We start from the raw sequence: 23,397 nt of genomic DNA, 5'->3' as shown, positions 1-23,397 counted from the left end.
CATGTTGCAGTATCTGTTGACTAAGCGATCTGCTCCACTACCTGGCCACCTCTCTGGGTCGCTCATCACTCATCCGCCATCATCTCATCATTTCTCATTATTTTATTGACTTTGAAGAGTAATTATTTGCCTTTTAGACGGTTTCAAAGTGCTCAAACAGAGCGACTATCCACTATCGCTCTCCAACCATCCATCCATCCATTCTCTCTCTTCTGCTCGCATACGCTCTCGCTCTCGCTCTCTTGCTCTCGCTGTTGGCCATTGGCTGGGCGGGAGAGTGAGCGTCGTCGTCGTCGTCGGGGCCAGAGAGTTGTCTTGGCCTCCGACTGGTGCGAGTCGAATGCCAGAGCCGTTTAGTTTCGTTTCGAGCCGCAGTCTCAATCTCAATCTCAATCGCGGTTTCAGTTGGATCGGACGTGGCACGAGAGCAGAGACACCGACCGCAGACACCAACAGATCCAAGATCCGAGTGGGAAGAGGCAGCGGCAGTGGCAGTGGCAGCGGAGCCTAGACAAACATAAATTGGATATATCTGAGATCTTTGATAGCTGATCGTTGATCGTCGGTCGTCCGTCGTCGGTTTCCGAGTGTTTTTCTGTGCCTGTGTGTGTGTGCGCGCGTGTGTGTGTGGGATCGTGGGATCCCAGCTGTGTGCGTGTCTGCCGCCTCTTCAAATATTGGCCAACAGTTAATGGCCATGAAGAAACTCTATGCCAAGACCTCGTTCAGCAGCAAGAAACCCAATGCCGTGGTGGCCTCCTCGGGCCCCATCCTGGCCTACCACCAGTCCACCGGCCCCGCCGGCGGCATGTGCGAGTTCCAGGCGCCGAAGGGTGCCCCCGTGGCTGCCACACAGCCCGCCGGGGAGTTGATTCGTCGCAGCCAGAGCCTGCACCGCGTCAAGGGCCTGTCCGAGTACTACAGCATCGAGGAGCTGCAGGAGCTGGATCTGCTCGACTACCGCCATCCCATGTACCACCACTACCAGCAGCAGCAGCAGCAGCAGCAGGAGCTGCTCCTGCGCCAGCGGTCGGCCTACCACGAGCACGAGCAGCTCGTCCTGCAGCTGCCGAAGGCCGACCGGGGCGCCGCACCCATCTACGAAGCGCCCCACCAACAACACCAGCGATCCGTCCAGGATCAGTCGTTGTATGTACAGCCACCATCAGCCACAGCTGCCCCAGTTGCAGCACACACGATAGCCACTCCATCCACATCCACATCAGCATCAGCATCAGCATCAACCTCCCATTCCAGTGCTTCGTCCTCCTCCTCGTCGTCGGTTATATTTTCCACTCTACGCAAATGCGTTTCCCCCTCCGATCCAACGACCTCTAACCCGCCGGCTGCTTCTACCTTCTGCCCCACTTCTTCCACGAGTGGCGCCACTTCATCCGCCTCCTCCTCCTCCACTTCCACTTCCACTTCCTGCTCCTACCCTTCTAAGGCTGGCCCATCGAGACTTGGCTGTTCCATGTCGTTCTCAATTAGAACAATCCCATCATCATCATCAACACAGCAGCAGCAGCAGCAACATCCACATAAACAGCATCTCTACAGCAACATACATCATTACCTGCAACAACAACAGCAACACAACAGCAGCAACAACAACAACATGCAACACAACATAATACAGAAACAACAACAACAACAGAATCAGCAACGAATCCTCCCTCAGCGTCGCCATAATTCGGTCAAAGATAAATCCATTGGGGGCATGACAACAATTTTTGCGTATGTTTTGAGTCCCCCCCACAACACTTTCCCCACTGCCCCTCCTTCCCCCTCATTGGCCTTTTGGGCAACGTCCTTGGGGGGCTTGGGTGTTGCTGGGTTGGGGTGGGATCTCTCCGGCACGTAGCAGCATAGCTTGGCATATGGCAATGGATGAAAGAATTCGTCATCTCAGCTACGTTCTTCATTTCAGCGAGAAATCAAAGAATTCGCTTTTACTGCTACACGTAGACGTCGCCCTGCCCCCCAGCCCTCCCTCACCCACCCCACTGGCCCCCACTTAATCATAATCATAATTATAATTTAACGCCAATTAAGTTGGAAACCACTTTCGTGTGTGCTGCACCACAGAAGCGAAGCACACAACACAACGAATCTGCATGCAGCTTAACGCACGACTAACTAAAGTGCCCCGCCGTGCCCAATTTCACCTGCCTCCCATTACACGACACCGCCCCCACCCCCTGCACCACCCGAAAGAGAGCAGCAGTTCAGTGCTCAGTGCTCAGCAGAGGTTTCGCCGATCTCCAGAGCTGCCACATGCTCATTTGTTTGCCAATTTTCGTTTTCTAGGATTACTCACCTATGGCCAAGTGGGGGGGAGGGTGGAGGGGGGGCGGGTGTCAGGGGAAACACAGGCTTCACTTCACTTTCGTTCGAAGCAAATCGAAGCCACAGCCACAGAGCACAGAGCACAGAGCCCCCTCTGGCCACCCCGCGAGTAGTTATATAAGGAGATCTACGGCACAGCTGTGGCCAGAGCTCGGGTTCGCACAGAGATTTCTGCCTGCCGTCTGTCCGCCCCGTCCGCGGAGCTCCATTTAAGTGCAAAACTACTCGCGGCTTTTGGCTTGGACCAGGTCTCGCGAGTCTCGCGAGCTAGAGTCTGGCTAAGGCGAGAATTCTGCAGACTCGACTCGTTTTGTGGTCGGTTTCTGTTGCTGCTTTTGCTGCTGCTGTCATTATCTCTTTCCCCCACTAACACACAACTCGGAGCAGTGCAAGACAGCAAAAAAACAGGCAGAACCGAGTCGCGGGGCAAGTCAACAACTCGTCATCGCCTTTGCATTTTTCCAATGAAGGCGTTCGTTCGTTCGTTCGTTCATTTGCTGTTTGCTGTTTGCCTGCCTGCCTGCCACATGTTTGCTCAAGTACCCGATCCAAACCGATCCCCTTTCCGCTTTAATTGTCAACTGAAGAGAAGAGGGGAAAAATGCTAAAGGTTGAGCATCAGAGCAGCAGCATATTAGAACTTTCATTAGAATCATTTAATCGTTCCGTGAGACTCGAGAGACGGAAGACTGAAGACTGAAGACTGGAGACTGTAGACGCTCACGACTGGCTGCATGACAGGTGTGTGAGCAATTCCCTTCGCCGCAAGGCAAAGAAATGCATTGCACTTCCTGTGTTCTCCAGTTCTCCAGCTCGCCAGGTGTGGGGAGGGACTGGTGGGATAGATACATAGATACAAAGCACTCTCGAGACGTGGAGTCGTGTGAAAAGTGTGTGGATCGGAGCGAAGCGGATCCACATAAAAAGAAGAAGAAGAATAAGCTCTAATGACATTCCGTTTCTCGGAACAGACTCTGGGAAATCCATTTAGTAATTGTTATTGATCTCTTCCTTTGAACTCATTACTCGTATATCATCATTCCCTTCTCTCCACTCTACACCGTTCCACTGTCTAATCCTGTGTTCTGTCTCTTGTGATTCCAGTGAGCAGAGCATTATCGGGGCACGCGCCTCTGTGATGGTCTACGACGACAACCAGAAGAAGTGGGTGCCCTCGGGGAGCTCGTCGGGACTGAGCAAGGTGCAGATCTACCACCACCAGCAGAACAACACGTTCCGGGTGGTGGGACGGAAGCTGCACGACCTCGAGGTGGTGATCAACTGCTCGATCCTGAAGGGGCTGAAGTACAACCAGGCCACGGCCACGTTCCACCAGTGGCGCGACTCCAAGTTCGTCTACGGGCTGAACTTCTCCAGCCAGAACGATGCGGAGAACTTCGCCCGGGCCATGATGCACGCGCTGGAGGTAAGTGCCGCTTGCTCGGGCCGCTTCCCCACCCCATCTATAGTCCGTCTCTCAATCGCTGCAGGTGCTCAGCGGCCGGGTGGCCAACAACCCGGGCGGACAACCGACCAATGGCAACGGGTACGAGGAGGACATGGGCTACCGCACCATGACCAGCGAGGATGCGGCCATTCTCCGGCAGAACAACGGCATTGCCGGCCACATCACGCCCTCGGCCCAGACGCCCACTTCGCAGACCAACCAGAATAACATACCCCAGAGTCCGCCGACGCCCCAGGGCCACCATCGCACCAGCAGGTGGGTACCGCTACCATCTCTCATCCACCGCCTCAGGGATCGATTCCCCACTCGATCGGGCACTCATTAATCCATGCTCTCACTCTCTCATCCTCCCGCTCATGCCTCATCCTTGCATGCGATCCTCCGCTGAAATTTGCTCACTAAAGGAATTCCCTTAGCGCACCGCCGGCCCCCCAGCCGCAGCAACAGCAGCAGCAGCAGCAGATGGCCCCGCCGGGACCCCATTACAGACCGCCCGCCGGCAACGGACCCACGCCCAACGGCCTACCGCCGCAGGTGAACCCACAAATCCCCCCGGCCCCGGGCCAGGCCCTGCAGCAGCCGCAGCAGCCCCAACAACAGCCACAGCAGCCGTACCAGCAGCAGCAGCAGCAGCAACCCGTCTACGCCGCCCAGCAGCAGCAGCAGCAGATGGTCCAGGCGGGCTATCCGGGTCCCTCTCAGGTACGTCCAGAACATACATATGTCCAGATCCTGGCAGATCCCAGATTCAGATTCCTCATTTCGCTGCCACGTGTTTGTCTTTCTGTTTCATTTCATCCGCAAATTGGCTTGATCCACCCCTCTTGATCCACCCGAACCGCCCGCACCACCTGAACCCACCACCAATGCTCCAATGCTCCAATGAAACACCATCAGTACCAGCAGCCGCACTACGTGCTCTCCAATTCTAATCCCAATCTCAATATGCATCAATACCCGACACAGCCCCCACAGCAGTCTCTGCCGCAGCAGCAGCAGCCCCAGCCGCCGCATCAGAACGGGGGCGGACCCATTTACGTGGTCTCGCAGCCCGGCCACGGACACGGCCACATCCCGAGCTCGGCCAGCGCCAACAGCGTCGTGTACGCCAGCCAGCAACAGATGGTCCAGCAGCAGCAGCCGCCACAGGCGCCAGCCATGCCCGCTCCCGGCTACGGTCCGCCCCAGGCACATCCACAGCCGCCGCCGCAGCAGCAGCAGCAGCAGGCGGAGAATCCGTATGGCCAGGTGCCGATGCCGCCGCCCATGAATCCGTCACAAGGCCAGATCCCTCTGAACCGCATGAGCAGCCAGGGCGGGGGCCAGCCCGCTGCTCCAGCCCCGCCCCCGCCGCCGCCCACCTTCGGCGGAGCTCCGCCAGCGCCGCCACAGATGTTCAACGGAGCCCCGCCTCCGCCGCAGCCGCCGGCTCCACCGGCGCCACCAGCGCCGCCAGCCATGGGCGGACCGCCAGCTCCGGGTGGTCCCGGGGGTCCTGGCGCCCCTCCTCCACCGCCTCCGCCCCCGGGAATGGGCGGAGCGCCCAAAAAAGATGACCCCCAAGCAGATCTCATGGGCTCGCTGGCCTCCCAACTGCAACAGCTCAAGCTCAAGAAAAACAAGGTGAGTGGGGGACCCATTCTCCGGCACTGGAAGATCCTAGTACATTATATAATCCCTTATGGCTTATCCCTTATCCGTTCTCCCTCACAGTCCACGACTTCTGCTCCGGAGAACAGTGGCAGCAGCACCTCCAGTGGAGGCAGCGGAAACTATGGCACAATCGGACGCAGCTCCAATGGCATGGCCTCCATGATGGACGAGATGGCCAAGACGCTGGCGCGGCGTCGTGCCCAGGCCGAGAAGAAAGAGGTGAGTGCACTGAAGTGGGCGTTTCCATTTAGCTAATTCCTTGTTCTGTCCGTTTTTAGCCCGATCCTGAGCCCGAGGTGAAGCAGCGTCCGTGGGAGAAGTCCAACACGCTGCCCCATAAGCTGGGCGGCGGTGCCGGAAACGGCTCTGGGACGAACGGGCCCAACGGCAGCTCTGGCGGAGCTGGCAGCAACACAACGAACAGCGGCGGGGAATCGCCACGACCCATGCGAAAGCGCTTCGGCAGTGCCAGCGAGGAGACCATTCTGAAGGTGAGAGATCTCTTGGAGTTTTCCCTTGAATTCGGCACAAGAGGCTAATTCTTTCTGTTGTCTGACAGGTGAACGGCGATGGCCTGTCCCTGGCACTGTCCAACGGAGACTTGGACACACTGAAGGCTGAGATAGTGCGCGAGATGCGCCTGGAGATCCAGAAGGTCAAGAACGAGATCATAGATGGTGGGTGGATCAATTCCTTCTCTGACCTGCGGATGGTGTCTAATAAAACTTGTGTGTTCTTGCAGCTATCAAATCGGAGTTCAATCGCAGATAGATCAACATATTATCGAGATATGCGTGGGCCCCGCACTCTCGAAGGTCCAAGTCGGAGGAGCAGCAGCAGTAGGAGCAAGCTTGAATGCACTCGGGGACCGAAGGAGTGGGGCGTGAAGGCATGGGCATAAATACGTACACAGAAAAGATACATACGAGTAAATATGTATAAAGCATATGCTCTAGGTTATATGTAGGGTTACATAAACACAAACACAAACACAAAAAACACACACAAACGCAGAATAGGCGTATGAGGTGGAACTTTAGTCAAAGTAATTATATTTTTAGTGGGAACTGCTTACCGACTTTTAAGTTACGTCTACGTATACGTCTATATATTCGGCGACCCTCAGTATGTAATTAACTCTACAATTGTACATTATTTTGCATAAGTCTAAACCAATTTTAGTGTGAGAACCAGAATTCTTTCGTTTATCCTCTCCTCTCCCAATCCCTCGCTCCCACCAGGCGGATTCCTTTTAGTTTGTTCTCTGTCAACAGTCCCCTGTCCCCTCCCCCCTCCCCTATCTGCCGAATGTTTTTGAACCACTTTTGTAATACATACCATTTTGATGTATCTCTCTGGATCGGTGCACGAATACACAGACACACTCAAACACACGAATACCCCATATGCATACGTACATATAAAAGGACACCCTTTCATATATACATAACTTTATATAGTACCTATATATGGGCATGGCATACTCATTAACCAAACCTAAAAGAAATTAAGTATTACGATTGGAGGCGAGGCGAAACAAAACTATTCCACAAATGTCATCCATCAACGCTCTCTCTCTCTCTATCTGTCGATCTATCTATCCATCTCTCATACTCCCACAGTCGTCTGGTCTGTGGAGGAGCAACGAGAGAAAGGTCACTTCACTGCATTTCCCCCCACAAAAAAGAAAACCGAAACCAATTTCCTAAGCACACGATCTCATACGAACTCAATTTAAGCAACATCGGAACAAGAACCAGCAAGTCTTCAGCAAAAACAGATACAGAAACCGAAACATCAACAGTTCAAAGCGGAATTGAGTGCGGTGTTCAGGACTCTGACTCTCGAGCAACTTAGCGTTAGATATACAAGTAAACATGCATTACCCCTGCGATCTAAGCGATCTATACGATCTATACAGCGAAATTAGAAAGCTAAATTAACAATTGACTGCTGCGTATTATACATACATAAATATATATATACATACTGATATATATATATATAAAGGAAAGCCACTAAATATTGTACACTCCTCCCCAGATTCGGCGGTGGGCGAGCGCCTTCCCGTCCGATCTTGAACATATGAGTACCGATTTCAACTTCCATATACATACGACTAAGACTAAATAGTGAAATTATTGAATGAACGCAGATAACGAGGATGCGCGGAGGGTCTGGCCTGGCACTAGGGCAGAGGAGGAGGATGCGGAGTAGGAGCAGCAGGAGAGTTTAGTTCTTAAGGCATACAAAAGTGAAATTGTTTATTAAGTGGACAAGAAATTTATTTATACTGCGGATCGGATCGGATCCGATTGGATCGATCGGTGTAGTTGTGTATAATTCGAATGCATATAAATACGTTTAGTTTTCTGTAATTTAACGATCATTTGATGTAGTACATATATATTGACTGTACTGTGCAAGGTGGCGTCGATATGCAGACGTACGTACGAGTACGAGTATGAATATATAGATTATATGGAATACCTAGTTATATGGCGGCCAGACGCGTCAGTCGGAGGCGTATGTAAATGTTATGATTTTTGTATTTTTATATATGATCTTTGCTGCAGCGTTGCGGCAACAATGGCAGGCAACAATTTAATATTAAACACACACGTAAACTATTTTAAACAAGAGAGAAGGAGATCGAGCAGATCGAGGATACCCGTGCGCGGAGCGAGCGCATACTTTTTATGTATTAAATTAAATATATATATTATACACTTATATACAACAACAAGAATATTCAATATACATACGTGGCGAGGCATATGCAGATGCAGGAAGAGACATTGAGCAAACATTGACTTGAGATCAAAATATATATAAAGTAAATCAGCAACGGATTCATTTAGAACTGTAAGAGCGGCATAAGTTATAGCGGCGGAGGAGTCGAGTCGTGGCGAGGCGAGACGAGGCGAAAGGAATAGAGGCGCAAACATTATATGCATATTCAACAAAAAGAGCGTACAGTGAAATAAACAACCAACGTTTGTATGTGAAAACCAAATGAAAGTGTGTTTTTATTTCTAGTATCTTTACGGTACACAGCGGTTTTGACCATATTTGCCTAAAATATGCCCATCTCTACTATAGACTACACGGTATGTTGGAGGAATTACTTTTTACTCATTAAACATTTAATTAATTAACTTAGATTGTAGCAGGTGCAAGCCCTGTGGCACACGGCAGCTGTTCCGAGAATCGACAGCTCCCACATTTATAATTAAAAGTCCCCAATGCCACCAATAAACACATTCCTGCTTGCCTCCACAAAACTTGCATTCATAGAGAATTTGAATTTTTAATGGAAGTAGTTTATAAGACAATGTACGGAGTACTAATAGATGCAATGCAAGTCTAATTCGAAGTCACTATAAGAAGGAGGTGATCAAGACTTCTTCGTCATGATCTTTGCCTATCTTGCCTGGGCGTACGATCTGAAGAGCGTCTTCATGGGTATGCTCCTGGGTATGGCTGGGGCGACAAGGAACAACTAAAATTACCCTTAAGCGTTTCGTACGAATAAAAAATTTAAATTCTTTCATTTCAACTTGAACCAAGTTCAAATTCTCCCGCGCTGGTGCTGTGATCTAAAAGCTTTCGCTAACAGACCTCTGTTGAGCGAGAGAGGAACTCAAAAGCTTACAGTCCCTTACATTCCGGATGAGCGTTTACGGCATTTTTAATGCTTTTCGGTATTTTTTTGGGTAAAATTAAACCGAAACCAATCAACCATGCATTAAATTAATAAACATAGGAATATTTAAGAAAATATACCATTTGCAAGAACAAAGGGTATAAAATCTTCCATATGTAGGTTTCTTATTTGTATTCCAATTAACTACATTTAAATCCGCTCTTTCACTTTCAAAATAGTTATATTTGGCGCGCACCACTCGTATCCAGTCGATAATCGATAACAGAACTTGAATCGGGTAAGGACCTCTTTCACTCGGTTCGCAAAAATGAATCTCATTCTATGTACACATACCCTGGGGGAAATGGATGTTATAGGATTGTGAATATGTTTGTCATCCCAGGCAAAAACAATTTATTTTCAATGTATTTTAATATGATTCAATATTATTTTCAATATTTCAACGAAATTTTAAAGCTTATTGTCTGCTTGTAGAGACCAAGAATAGGTATCAGGATCGGGATCATATACTCATCACTCATCATACACATGAATATGTCTAAAAAATGTAAATTTGAGAAAAGGTCCTTATTAGTTACGTTTTATCTTCATATCAATATTTATACCTTCATATAAAATTAACAAAATAGGGTATACAAAGGCTATACTACCGCTTACACGCAATTTAACGACTCTTTTTTTATTGAACTTTTTCGTTTAAACCTTTTTTTACAATAAATACAATAAAAGCAAGGATTAAAAACTATATAATCTTGTAGAAAATTTATTCATCAATGGGATAAAACTATGTGGGCATTGATGAGAGATTTAGTTAGTCAGCATTATTCAATGGAATATCAAAATTGAGCAATATGAACGAATTTCCTTTTCCGTTTGTCTTGATTGACCTATTTCGCTACTTGTTTTTTGTTTGACTTATTTCGCATATTGAAAGCAAGTATTAAGAATACACCAGTTAAATAGAAAATTGATTCATGAATCGTATCAAATTATGTGGGCGTGACTAAATGTTCTATCTAGCTAGTAATATTCGACGGAACATCAAAATTGAGAAAAATGCTTTCCAATACTCGACGGAGAACGATTAACCCATTGCAAGCCAAGGGGTATTTCAATTTTCCACCGAAAATAATGAGAATTTAATAATGTTAGCGCAGTTGAGGTAAAAGTTAGCGTGGTTATTTTGAAGTTCAGAGGAAAGATGGCATGAATCCACAAAACGAGTTTACAATCAGTAAAATTTTCCGCCACTTGCCGCGGGGGGTTTAAGTGGGCTAATCTCGATTTCTTATCGATATACGATAAGTCAAAGTTTAACGAGTAAGGTTGGTTGTTTTTTTGGCTCCGGAAAAATAAATGAAATAGCGGCGGCAAAAGTTGTACGGTACCGTTCTGAAAAACACGAAAATAAAGAAACAAAAACAACACTAAAGTCATCAAGTCAAGTGTATTCGTGTGTGAGTGTGTGTACGTGTGCCTGGGACTGCATTGGTAGTGGAATTTTGGCAAGAACCGCAAATATTTAAAAAGCGTTGCAAAAATAAAATACAATTTACATATAAGTGTGAGCGCGTGTGTCTGTGTCTTAACATAAAACAATTTGTAGAAATGTCGAACTCGAAATAAGCAAAAATCAAACGGTATTAGGGCTGCTGCAACAACAACAACAACCGCAGCATCTGCATTGAAGCTGCAAACAGCTGATCCGCTCTCATTGATACTTGTATGGTTGTTGTTGCCGCTGTGGCTGAACATTCAAATGTTGGCCAAGTATTTGGTGGCCTCTGCTGGCCTGGCCTAAACTGGCTACAATATGTGGTGGCTAGTGGCCCAGTAACGTGGCAGTGAAATCTAGATAAATCTGAATAACTAAATCTATATATTCGGGTGTGTGTGTGTGTAACGGCAAACAGCAGCAGGCAATACAAGTGGTGCCCCAAACATTACGATTTCTTATCGCAAGACATTGAGAATTTGAATAACAATATAAACGAGTTTCAACAAAGCGGAAGCAACCCTCAAAAACACACAATATAGCATTGAACTTTTTTATGTCTTATGTGAAAAGAAGATGTGACAAAAGATCCGTTTGTGTCTATCTCTCTTTTAGTTCATTTTACGTGCCTTTGTAAAATTCATCACAGCTCTACTCGCCTCCCCGACGCCTATAACCCATCGGCATCCAAAGGAGCAACGAAATAAAGTGATAAAAGCATCCAAAGATCTGTCCCGCTTTGCCGTCACGCAAAGAGTGCCTTAAATAAGAACGAAAGAGATTACAAAACGGCGTTATTACTAAACGAAAATAATCGTCAACGTTTTGGTTAATTTGTCCCATTTATGGGAAATTGGCAGTGCAAAGGTTCTGGCTAGGAATACTTACGCCACCCTCCGCCGGAGTGCTAACGTGGCCTTTGGCATTAGCTGATTGGTGGTGGCCCGTGTGAGTAGAGAGAGCGAGAGAGTGGACGATTTGCTTACCATGTGTTCCAAGCTTTTCCAACCCACTCCACTATTCCCCTATTGATTTGCATTACATTACCCCCACCCACCGTAACCTGTCCCAACACATAAGCAGAGAAATTTGTGGCCCAAAAGTTTCTTTCATTGGAATTTATCGAAATTTTTCGGAACCCCCTTCATTCAGGTGGCACGTGGATTGGGTCATTCCACACAAACGCACACACACAGACACACATCCACTACACATTGTTGTCACTAATCAATCACAGAGCATTTTCCATGCTGTTTTCCCCAACCCACCATCACCCCACCCCGCGAGCACATGAGGAAATTTTGGCTAAACGAAGAAATAGAATAACATGAACAGATGATATTAACATTCCTCCTCCGTGTTTCTCCTTAATAATGCAATCTATTTTTACTTCCACGAAACATTACAACGCACATCCTGCGGACAAACCAACAACAACTACAACAACAACATCAAAACTTATTACACCGCGCTGCATGGTAAGTAGACCAACCAACCCCCTGGCCCCTGCTATATTCGCGCCATCCATCCCCCTTTTTGCGCACATACTTAAATGGGGAGTTCTCCCTGGCGGATGGGATGGGCTGGCTGGATGGACTCTCTTTGGGTGTGTTTGCTGCGCGGTAGGAAGATGTGCCAGCGATCGCCCATGCGATAACGAGAGGGGGGTGGGGTGGGGTGGGGTAGTGCGTGCGCTGCCACTCCAACCCCCATTCATTCGTTTTAAAAGCCACCCCCAGATGTCGAAACTGTGTCACAGGCTGTTGAAGCTGCTGACGCAGGAAAAACCGGGCCGACGGTTTTGACGGCTGCTGCAGTTTTCCGGCCTCACCCCACGAGCCTGTGCCTTGCCGTGCCGTGCCTCTCTTATACCGCCTGCCTGTGTGTGTGTGTGCCGGCAGCAAAAGCTCCGCTTCTGAGGCAAAGCTTTCGGAGGATTCAAGTAAACAAACAAAGGAACTGGACCCATGAAACTTTGATGAATTCTGCTCTGGGGCTCCGCCTGGGAGCGCGGGAACGTTGACAAATCAATTCGAAATGTCGCTCTGTTCACACGAATCCTCAATTATTGATGGTTGGCCTGGCAACCCCGGTTGGCCGCGGGTCCTGGACTGGTCAAAACACTTGGTGGCGGGGTTAAAGTGCCTCTCACATAGGCCGAGCAAATTACTCCGCACAAAAGCGTGGCATTCATTTGCCGACCAATCGGGAGACACAAAATCAATCGAGGACATATCCTTGTAGCCATGCGTAATCCGTTCGCTTCTCTGGTCCAATTTTCACACTCCAATCGATTGGTTTCTTGCCCCTTTCGCGAGCTTTAATCGATAATTGGTGTATGGGGACGGAACGAGTTTTCACAGAGAACAGAGCACAGAGTCGAAAGTCGAAAGGTTCTCCAGCTCTCGCTTGCCTGAGAGTTGTGAAAAATACTCGTAGCTGTTACTGTAGCTGTAGATGTTGTTGTGTCTTCTGAACTTTGTCTTTTGCCTCGAACTCTGGCTGTTGTGTTGTATAAGCACGCAACTGTGGCTCCCGCCACCCCTTTGGGGTTGGTCATCAGGCTGCATTGGGGAGTAGAGTGCTTGCGTGTTGATGTTGGCCCCTCAGCTCAGTCGTGCCCCCGTGCCCCTGTGCCCCCATAAATCTCCATTCGCATATTACGCATACGCCCTGTTTTGGCAGAGCTTCCAAAAATAGACCCAGCCTTGACACGCTCGAATGGCAAAACAGCCAAAGGTCAACCGATATCGGGGAATCGAACGAGCCAGAAATTGAAGTGCAATTTGGTTTATGCCAGGCACTGCACGGCAGCTCGATTAGATCTCGATCCCCATGCCCCCCTTCCTCAGAGGCAGAGAAGTCGTAGAGAGCCTAGTCCGATGCCTTATCAATTCGAATGGAATACTCGCATAGAACACTCTGAATGTTTGATGGGATGACATCATCGAGTGTCTTTTCCACATTTGGCACATTTTATTGACTCATTAATAGGTGAATAGGAGACAGCCTGTTGCTGTTGCTGGTGCTGTCACTGCCATGGCCAACTCTCGAGATCCCTATCGAGCGGCACTTCACATTCATTAACAATTAAACAATTAAACGCGATAAAAGGGGGCAAGAAGAAGGCGCAGAGGCGCCTTCCCTGCGATAAGATTAGAAGGCCAGAGTCAACAAAGGTGGAACCCCGTCTGCAGTGAGTCAAGTGGCAGACAGATAAACAAAGACCCATCCCCCCCCCCCCACACAATTTTGATTCATCTGCGCGGCATGACCTTCGCCGGCGCTGGCCGATTGCCGGCTTCGGATCGCCGTACCCCATCATCATCTCTATTTATAGGCACTTGCCGCTGGGCTACGCAATCAATATTCAATATTTATTCGCATTTTGAATGTGATTAGCTATTCGGAGGTGCACTCTAAGTGTTTGCATTGCGAATACTTTGAATGCCTCAGCCGCAATCCGCTTAGAATTTCTCCATTTGCGGCATTCTGTGGACACGCAGGTGAGGCAGCTGCTCACCCGAAGGGGGCATTCAACCCGAACCCTTTGACCTTTCGAAGCCAGCAATTAAAACGGAAGTGCCGGCAACCTGTTGCTGTTGCAAGCTCCGAGCGGTGCGGCTCTGGTGGCTCATTAAATACAAGAGAAAGAGTGGCTTCTGGGTTGCCCAACAAAGAGTGTTGTTTGCATGTGTTCCCACATGAAGTGGCAGTGGCAGTGGCAGCCAAGAGGTTCGCTTTAATTAACTTGGCCCCAACGGCACTTCTGGGCCATTATTTTGGTAGCAATTTCCTCTCTAGTTAGTGCGTGTTGATCAAAGAAAAGATGTGGACACTCCATGCCTGTTAGAGGATGGCTGATCGTAGATCGTACACTGCTGTGGCACTGCTGGGGCTGTGGGGCGTGACAGACCGCCGCCCCTTTGGCAACGGGCGGATTCCTCTGGTGCCCCGATGCTTTTCTTGGGTTAAAAATACCCGAGAGAAGAGTACTTGTTGCTCTCGTAATCGCCCTCTCGACGCCCCATTCAGACCAGGGCGAGTGCCCCCTGCCGAAAGGGGTCAATAGACGCGCCAGTGGCTGCGAGTCTCTACTTGGAAAACCCAGAGCCAAAGCAAGAGAATGTCCAAAAGTCAGCAGCGCAGAAAGCCCAAGAAAACAAGGAATATTCTTCCGAGCCACAAGAGAAAGACGAAAAGATATATAAATAGTGAGAGGGAGAGAGAGAGAGAGAGAGAGTGAGTGAGAGACAGAGACGGAATGGTTTCTATTGATATAAAACAGATTATCGCATGCAAAGTGGCGTTTTGTTATTGTTTTTTTTTTCGCGGTTGAGCGATGGACAAATGGCCGAAATGTTTCGCTCGGCATTTTCCTCTTGGCAATGGCAAGCTTTTCACGAAAAGCTACAACAGATGGGATGGCATGGTGTGGGGGCAGCAATCGATGGGGCACGAACTGAACAATGTTCAAATATTAACTGCAACAAGTGCCAAGGCAGACGGAGGTGGGTGGTGGGGGGGTGGCACAAGTATTTTCTTTTCTATTTTCTTTAGCCGTTTTGTTGAATGCAAATTCTCTCAAATGGTTTCTAATAAATGCGTGTATAGGGGTCGCATTTGGCAGTAAGAGAGAGAGAGAGGCAGACAGAGAGGGGGGCGGGTGGGAGGGGTGGTGCGGTGGTACAGAAATATCTAAAAATAAAGCCAGAACAAGCGCAGTATAAACAATCCGACGAAGTCGTAAAAAGCGCTTCCCATTCCTCCCCTCCCCTACTCACCTCGAGCTCAACCTCCGATTCCCTTACGTCATTTCTTCTCTCTCTCTTTCTGTTTTGCTGTCTCTCCTCCTCTACTTTTCGGCGGTGTTTCGCTGCGACCTAAAAAAGAATAAAGAACCATGACGTCAACAGCAGTCCCACCATGGAATCGTTGAATCGTTGGAGTTGGAAACGTGCCCGAGTCACGAAACCACCGCAGAGGCAGGGGTAGGGGTAGGGGCCGGGGCCCGGGCTGCCTCCCATCTCTAGGGAGAGCTGCTGGCGTCGGCGCACGGATACTTAGAGAATGCTTCTCTCGTACGAGAGCAGATCCCATTCGGATTCGGATACGGATTCGGATTCGGATACAGGCAGACAGGGTCGACAGTTCAGTTTCGGTTTGGTTTCCGTTCGGTTCCGTTTTCTGCCAACACTTCGTTCGATCCGTCTTCGAGTTCCTTCAATTCCCTATTTTTTTGGTGCAGAGTTCCTTCCATAGAAGATATTTCAAAGATAATAGATTCGATCCGATCCGAGAGCTATTGGGTCAGTGGGTGATCCTGCAGCTGGTTTCTTCTTCCACTGTGGACACGACTCTCTGTGAGTGGCGATATTTTTCATATTTTCATTTTCATGAAAATTGTTCGAGTTCTATAAATAGACACGCCCAGCGGTGGGGCTGCGGGTAGGAAGGGAGGGATGGGAGGTCTTTCATGGCATACAGAAACCAAGACATCTCTCATCTGTTGCTCTCTCTCTCTATCTCTGTCTGTGGCACATACCACGAGTACTCTGGCTCTCGTATAATACAACTATTTGTCTGTCTGATCTTCGGCAGAACACCGACTACGACGATGATGAACCAACGCCTGGACCTCGGCTGGAACTCGACCGTCTGCTGCTAAACGATGGATCTGGCAGACCAAATCGATGACTATATCTGTTCGTTCGAGGGACTTGGTGACTTAACAATGGACTCCCTAGCCATCTTCATCTTTCTGTGGGCCGTGCTGGCCCTCTTCTCTGTCTGGCTGTGCAAGCTGCTCTACCGCAAGTATCTCAACAAGGAGAAGACGCCCAGTGCCGCCAACAGTCGCCAGAGCAGCGTGGCCCCCGGGGCGGCCGCTTTGGCCCTCGGCGGCTCCTCCAAGCCGGAGAAGCGACTCTCCGAGCCCAGGGACATGCTGGCCACCAAGAGCAAAGTCGAGGATCTCTCCAAGCCTCTGACTGGCGCCTCGGCTGGCCGTGGTCGCTCTTCGGCCTCGCCCCTAAGCGGTGGTGCCGCTGGCGCCGCCGGACCGCGTCGCCGCGTGGTACGCCAGAGCTCCACGGGGCCGGAGAATCGCAAGAAGCGCTATGTTCCACCGCCCTCCAATGTGGTGGGACCCGAAACGGTAAGAAAACACACACATTTCCCGAAAGGGAGAACACTCTCTAATCTGTAAACTGTGTGCCTTTTTGTGTCTCTTCAGAGCTCTGTCACGTGGACCAGCCAAGTGTTCCGCTGGCTGTACAGCGATCTAGTCATTGTCAACGAGCTGCTCATGTCCTGGGTGATAGCCATCAACGACTCGCTCCGCAAGTCTGTGGAGGAGGTGAGTGCCCATCCGCCGGAGTGACATCAGCAGCCAGCCAGCCGGCTTTGACATCATTCACGCCACCTTCCTGGGGTCTGATGTCATGGCCGAGCTCCAGCTTGGTCTACAGCGTCCATTGACCTTTGTTCTTCAACTTGAAATCAGTGTTCGACCCTCCCCCCTCCGCCTGTCTGCCCGCCCGCCTGAGAACTCGCTCAGCCGTAACCGATGTCGAAACGTGTTTTTCTGTTTGTTGTTTTTTGCCTCTTACATTTTTTTATCGCCTTTTACGCGCTCCCCCAGCCCCGATTCGGAGCCGGCCGTAGGCCAAGGTCAGCGCGGAATCGTTAGTCACTCTCGACTGAGCCTCTGACTCGCGCCCCAAATGCGCTCACTTCTGAGCCCCAGTCCCCAATCGCGTCGGGTTACGTAATGCCCAAGCAATCCCCAAAACCAGATCTCTGATTCTCTCTCTCTCTCTCTCTCTGTTTGTCGCTTGCAGCATGGAGTGGCCGTGGAAGTGGTCCGAGTGCTGCCCGATAGCCCTGCTCCGGGCCTGAACAACATCTTCTGCAACTGCGATGAGAACAATCCTGCGGATATGGTAAGTCGTGAGATGAGGCCCCAGACTGGACTAATTTCGAGTCTCCACAGCTCATCACGTTCGACTGCGACGCCATGCCAGTGCTGCAGGTGAAGACCTTCCGCCAGAAGTCGGGCAAGGTGGAGACCTCCCATTACAAGGTGACCGTGTCGCGATTCCGCGCCCGCATGGCCATCCCCATGAACTACAACAGTCTCAAGGGCGAGATGCGTGTCGAGGGCTATCCTGATGTGAGTGTGTGCTGTGGCCCTCCGTCCATGGATAACCTTTCGTCTTTTCGCCTCGCCACAGGTGCGCATTGCGATGAACAGCGTGGGGGCCATCAAGCCCATGGACCAGGACGAACAGCAGCTCCAGACGGTCATCAGCGACATCCTGACGACGGCCCTGCGCGACACCGTCTACCCCGTGGACTTCTCCATCTACTCCACCTGCCCGCGGGCCGAGGTGGAGCCCCTGGATCTGCCCGTAATCTATCCCGTTCACTATGACTCCCTGGCGGTGAGCGTTGGGAGCAGTGCGGAGTGCAGCCTCTGTTTGTTGTTGTTTCTGTTTCGTGTTTGACTGTCTTTCCAGTTCGTCGTCATTCCACACAGAACTCGAAAACAGGACTCCTTTTTCCTGTACAGTGATTCCACTCTGTTCCCCCTTGGCTCCACAGACAAACAGACACTTCTCATTGCTCCCTCTGTCTCCACCACCACCCGTGTATATCTGCCATGCCTTCGTTTATGGAATTCGCCTTCTTTCTCTCGCCTCATCCCCCTCTTGTTGCCATTTGCGTATCCGTATCCTGCCAGTAAAGAACTCTCTCTCTCTCTTTTGCGCTCTCTCTTTTCAGGGGAACCAATACTTTCAATATTATTACAATTTCTAGTGAATGTCACACAAGTTGCTAATTAAAGGCGAATTTCATAAGCCCTAACCGAAAACAGCATCAGTGTCTCTCTCTCTCTCTCTATCACTCTCCGTCTCTGAGCCCCCTCTCTACCCACCCATCTCTTTCTCTCCGTCTCCGTCTCTGTCTCTCACGCACTGACTCATTGCATGCTCTGCCTCCTCCACACACAGCACAACATGGAGCACCATATGGGAGGCGTGGGCCTGCGGGACTCGCAGCACATGGTGTCCGGCAGGCGGCTGCTGGTGAAGATCGTCAAGGGAGAGGGCCTGAGGGACGCCCACGACCCCTATGTGGTCATCGAGATGGACGAGCCGGCCCAGAAGAACCAGACGGGCACCCAGCGCGGCAGCAGACCCTACTGGGATGAGCACTTCCTCTTGTGAGTCTTTGAACAGCAGATCTCCTGCTGGGGATGCCCCGGACTCATTTTCCTGTTTCGTTTCGTTCCAGTGAACTCTCCCCGCAGTCTGCAGAGATTCTCTTCGAGGTGTACGACCATCCAGTGATCGCCTCGGATCCGCCCAAGTTCCTCGGACTCGGCCTGGTCGGCATCGACGAGCTGGCCGTGGGTCCGGCCTCCACCCAGCTGCTGCAGCTCCAGCCACGGCCCTACGAAACCCAGCCCGTGGCCGGCGCCATCACCGTGGACTTCGTGTTCATCGAGGGAGCCGAGATCCCGGCGGGCGCCCGTCCACAACGCCTCAAGGAGGCCCTGCGCCTCAGCACGCCGGCCATCAATGAACACATCCGCAACGGAGCGGACCTGGCCGACGCCGCGGTCCGCGCTCTGCAGGACGGCGCCCTCTCCGCCACCGGAAACGGGGGCCAGCCCAGCAAGAGCACCCTCATCATCCACAGCGTCCAGCGGGTGAGTGGGATGCTGATGCTCCACCAAGCATTGACTCTATCATATCCCGGTCTCCCGGCTCCCGCTGTCTCTTTGGTTCTATAATTTCGTTCTCTCTTTGTTTCTTTCATTCCATCTCCCGATCCCGCACAGAACTCGGGCAATCCGAATGCATTTAAGGTAATTCCAGACCCGATCAGCCTCGAGCCTTGGTCATCCGTTTCGTTTTGAGTTCCATTGAGTTACTGCGTCTCTAACCCCCCCACCACCCACCACCCACAGCCCCCCCTCATGATGAGCACCGTCATGCAGGATTAGGATCTAGTCAAGCTAATCTCAACTGTTTCTCGTTCTGTTCCATTGCTCGTTCTTGCCTAACCCTCGCGCTTCTCTAACCACGCCCACGCCCCCGTCCAGGTCGAGTTGAACAAGGATGGCCGCATCGAGGTCTTTGAATCGCCCACAGAGCTGGACCAGGCCGTGGCCCAGGCCTTCGAGCGGGCCGCCAGCGAGGCAGCGGCCGCCAAGGCCGAGCAGCTCCAGCTGGAGCTCGAGCTGGACCCCGGCACGGAGGTCCAGCCGCTGGCCAGCGGCGGCGGTGGCGGTGGCGACGAGCCGCACAACGAAACAGGTAACGGTAGTGGTACCGCCAACGAGGACAGTACCGCGGAGGTGAGTTCAAGAGAGTTCCCAAAAGACTTGGAGGAGTTCCATGGCATGGCATGGCGTAGCATGAAGTTTGCAGTTTTGCCCGCACCCCCACTGAGTCCTCTGCTAATCTCTGTGAGTGTTCTTCCAGTTCGGGCAGCCCAACGCAGCCTCCTCGCCCAACGGCAGCGGCTACCACAACAACTACAACCTCAATGGGAGCAGTGGGCTAGCCGGAAACGGCAGTGGCAATGGCAACGGCAACGGCAGCTCCAACATCAATGGCGGGGGCTACAGCATGAACAGCCTGCCGCGGAACGGGGCCCATCTGGGGCATCTGCAGGCGGGTGAGGGCATGGACGTGCTGGACGATCGTGGGCGCAGCAAAAAACGTAATTTCTTTGGCACCCTGAAGAAGCGGCTCAGCCGCTCCAAGACACGCACCCTCTCGGCAGATCAGCCCAATAGCAATCACAAATCACTATCAGCCACCAACTCGAACTACGCCAATACTACAACAACATCGACAGGACTACCCCGAACCGCCACCGGAACCCTCAATGGTGATTCTTCCCGTTCATTATCTGTCGATCGTGCCACTCTGTCCAAAAGCAATTCACTTGGTAATTACCCAATCGTCCACCCAGTCCCAGACCCCATGCACCAGCATCACAGCATCCCTCCCAGTTCTAACCAGCCATGCATCTCCCAGAGCTTATCCGCACATTTCGGACTTTTCCTGCATCTAATCCGCAATAAACAATTGGATCAAGGGTTGGGATAGCCAGGACCAGGACATCCATCCCATCTGACGTTCAATCAGACGTTCCCCCGTGCATATCCCAGCTGTTGCCTCTGCTGCCCATCTGTATCTATCCCAATGTTTAATGTTTAATCTATCTATCTATCTGTCGGCTAAGCACCTACCATTATGTTTAAGTCTTTGATCGTTCACTTGTATCCGCATCTGTATCTGTATCGTTAACCGTTCTGTATCTATATATCTTGTTTGTCTTGTCTTCTCTCTTTATCTCCACACTCTCTCTCTCCCCATCAAATGCTAACCGAACTGTGTCCCAACACAAATCTGTATGTATTCCACGGTCCTCCACCTACACTACACACACACACACACACCAAACACACCCCAACACAAAAACGTTTGAATATTTTGAAATATTTCGCAAACATTTGGCTTTATTTTGGATTTGGATATATTGCGTTTTTGGATCTGCTTCCCTTCGGTTCGCATACGGCTTTAACGATCATTATTTATAATTATTTCTCACATTCTCTTTTGGTATCTTTTTTGTTCTCTCTCTTTTTATTTACATATGCAAAAAAAAAAAACATATAATTTGGTCTAAACCGGTTGCTTGGTTTGTGTGTAACTCTCCAATCTACAATCTCCAATCTGTACTCTCCACTGTGGGAAATGCTATTCGAACACACTATTAAAACGAAACACTAAATTACGCAGGACCCCGCATGGGCATTGGCTCCGCCATCACCGACCATTCACGACGCTCTTCAATTTCAGAATCCTCGGCCATCTCAGGTTTCTCCTCGGCCAGCAATAAGACCTACGTACACGAGGCCTCCACCTTGGTCCTGGAGACCATCGAGAACGGCGTGAAGCGGTGAGTGCTGAACCGAATCGTGATCTTCCTTTGATTCTCACGCATTGCCTTCGTTTCAGCCACTTTATTGTGCCTTTGGCCATTGCCCAGAGACCGCGCTGGCGCCGCAAGGGCACCAAGCTGCACATCTACAATGATCACACCTTCATAGCCAAGCATTTGAGCGGGTAAGTGAGCCAACTGATTCCGCTTAGCCTCCAACTTCTTATGCCCTTCCTCTGGCTCTTACAGAAGCGGCTTGCAGTGCTCGATCTGCATGAAGTCCATACCTCGGAGGCCGGGCAAGCAGGGATACGAGTGCCGCGACTGCCAGCTGATCTGTCACAAGCAGTGTCACATACGGGCGCCCCAGGCCTGTCCCAATCCCACGGTGCTCTCCATGGAACTGTAAGTGGCCGGGCATCGCTGCCCCCGGGCTTGGTTGCGCCACCTCCTTCTCCCTTCTTTAACACTGACTTGGGGAGTGGCCCCATACTAATTTATTGATTTCGTTTTATTTTTTCTCTTTCCACACACACAAAACACACACAAACACACCCCTTTGATCCTTTTAGAAACTCCTATCCGGTACTCACAGAGAGAGATCTGAACATAGTTATCTAAAGCATTATCTATTTGTCTACCAAAAACTATCTAAATACTCGTAATTCTTCTTTTGTAAAATCCGCCAAATGCAGTTGAATATTTACCACGAGCAATGGCAATTTTTGATTTACTTAAACCGTGGAATTGGCCTCGGCAGAGCGTTAAAAGCTCTGTTTAAATTTTGCTTGATTTATGTACTATTTTGGTTCGGCTTCTGCTGACTGCTAACCATCCAGAACGATCATCAGATCATCCCATATCCGATACTCATTCATCCATCAAGCTTCGCCACGCTATAAAATTCAATTCAGTTCCTTCTGTTGTATTCTGTTTCGACACTAATCCGAGCTCTTCTCTCATCGCACCACTCGACCGCCACACAACCACCTACTCGCACCACCACCACACGGACACAGGATGGCCAGTGAGCAGTAGGCTTAAGTGCAGCAAAATCAACTTAAAACTTAACAATATTCAAACTAGTTTGAGGGCGGCAGCGGCCGACATTTAAGAAAACAAAAAAATGCTCCTTCTTCTGAAAACTCCTCCATCCGTCCTTCGAAACAGCCTCAGTTCTAGATTCGTTCGGCTTTAGGAGAGAGTTCGAGAGTTGTCCACTCCTTAGGCGGGTAAGCCATCTGCATGGAAGTTCCTTGTTCTGCTCTTGCTCCACCACTGTGTTGTGTACTAAATTAACACCCAGCTGCGTTCCGTTTCGTTCGACTCGATTCGGTTCGCTTTCGATGGTTCAGGCTGTTGCTTGTGATTCGGCAAGATCTGTTGTTGTTTGAAGCTTTTTATACCCCTGTTTTGGGGTTGATTCTGCTGGATGTTCTTGCCTCTTCAGACTTCACTAACCCGATCTCTTTGCATTTCCTTCACAGAACCAAACTTAACTCGGCTGCGGCGGATCGGAGTATACGGAAACTGTAAAGAGGCCCCCAATCCATCGTCCATCCCAGCTCCGACGCCGGGGACACTTAATCGAATTACTATGCTTAGAGGGAGGAACACCGGGACACTTCGGCTATCGAAATCTTTGATACATTATGTTATTTATTTATACACACACACACACCCACGTGCAATAAGTTCTTTGGTTTCGTTTTTAACCTTTCTCTGTGTCAACAAGTAGACCCCTTTGATATTTTGTATTTTCTACAAACACGAATAATAATTGTACAAAATAAGAGCGAA

General features: G+C 50.1%; 2 protein-coding genes across 14 annotated transcripts; both read left to right on the top strand.

The window, feature by feature from the left end:
* The first annotated feature begins 691 nt into the window (after positions 1-691).
* On the top strand, positions 692-6,241 carry LOC113565103 (protein enabled). Of its 2 annotated transcripts, XM_026985793.1 has the most exons (10): positions 692-1,341; positions 1,432-1,737; positions 3,454-3,775; positions 3,840-4,072; positions 4,234-4,519; positions 4,715-5,440; positions 5,531-5,689; positions 5,749-5,961; positions 6,030-6,147; positions 6,213-6,241. In XM_026985793.1, the coding sequence occupies exons 1-10, from the start codon at positions 692-694 to the stop codon at positions 6,239-6,241; spliced, it is 3,042 nt and encodes a 1,013-aa protein (XP_026841594.1). The 2 variants fall into 2 exon arrangements, with proteins under 2 accessions (XP_026841594.1, XP_026841595.1); XM_026985794.1 differs by lacking the exon at positions 1,432-1,737 and having other exon boundaries at positions 692-1,149; positions 4,222-4,519.
* Positions 6,242-15,846: 9,605 nt separating this feature from the next.
* LOC6592453 lies at positions 15,847-23,397 on the top strand. 12 transcript variants are annotated; one of them, XM_026986400.1, is made up of 15 exons: positions 15,847-15,995; positions 16,234-16,789; positions 16,868-16,990; positions 17,475-17,576; positions 17,627-17,806; positions 17,868-18,044; positions 18,648-18,859; positions 18,931-19,348; positions 19,481-19,507; positions 19,745-19,999; positions 20,127-20,538; positions 21,456-21,615; positions 21,675-21,782; positions 21,847-22,002; positions 23,085-23,397. In XM_026986400.1, exons 2-15 carry the CDS (start codon positions 16,304-16,306, stop codon positions 23,131-23,133), a joined length of 2,865 nt encoding a protein of 954 aa, XP_026842201.1. In that variant the 5' UTR covers positions 15,847-15,995; positions 16,234-16,303; the 3' UTR covers positions 23,134-23,397. The 12 variants fall into 12 exon arrangements, 1 of the variants encoding a protein (XP_026842201.1); XR_003408481.1 differs by lacking the exons at positions 15,847-15,995; positions 16,234-16,789; positions 16,868-16,990; ... (1 more) ...; positions 17,627-17,806; positions 17,868-18,044 and adding exons at positions 22,170-22,182; positions 22,617-22,829 and having other exon boundaries at positions 18,418-18,859; positions 20,127-20,598; XR_003408490.1 differs by lacking the exons at positions 15,847-15,995; positions 16,234-16,789; positions 16,868-16,990; ... (1 more) ...; positions 17,627-17,806; positions 17,868-18,044 and adding an exon at positions 22,170-22,829 and having other exon boundaries at positions 18,418-18,859; positions 20,127-20,367; positions 21,516-21,615.

This window comes from Drosophila persimilis, unplaced genomic scaffold, assembly GCF_003286085.1.
Source record: "Drosophila persimilis strain 14011-0111.01,24,50 unplaced genomic scaffold, DperRS2 tig00000002-arrow-pilon, whole genome shotgun sequence".
NCBI classification, from domain to species: domain Eukaryota; kingdom Metazoa; phylum Arthropoda; class Insecta; order Diptera; family Drosophilidae; genus Drosophila; species Drosophila persimilis.
Note: the sequence above shows the minus strand (reverse complement) of the source record. Positions and strands in the feature narration are given on the sequence as shown.

Excerpts from the sequence above, each read along its gene's own strand:
- LOC113565103 (XM_026985793.1), top strand. The coding sequence starts at position 692 with ATGGCCATGAAGAAACTCTATGCCAAGACCTCGTTCAGCAGCAAGAAA. Across the intron at positions 4,073-4,233 it reads GGCCACCATCGCACCAGCAG|CGCACCGCCGGCCCCCCAGC; the intron begins GTGGGTACCGCT and ends GAATTCCCTTAG. Across the intron at positions 5,441-5,530 it reads TCAAGCTCAAGAAAAACAAG|TCCACGACTTCTGCTCCGGA; the intron begins GTGAGTGGGGGA and ends TCTCCCTCACAG.
- LOC6592453 (XM_026986400.1), top strand. The coding sequence starts at position 16,304 with ATGGATCTGGCAGACCAAATCGATGACTATATCTGTTCGTTCGAGGGA. Across the intron at positions 17,807-17,867 it reads GTGTCGAGGGCTATCCTGAT|GTGCGCATTGCGATGAACAG; the intron begins GTGAGTGTGTGC and ends GCCTCGCCACAG. Across the intron at positions 18,045-18,647 it reads TGGAGCCCCTGGATCTGCCC|CACAACATGGAGCACCATAT; the intron begins GTAATCTATCCC and ends CTCCACACACAG.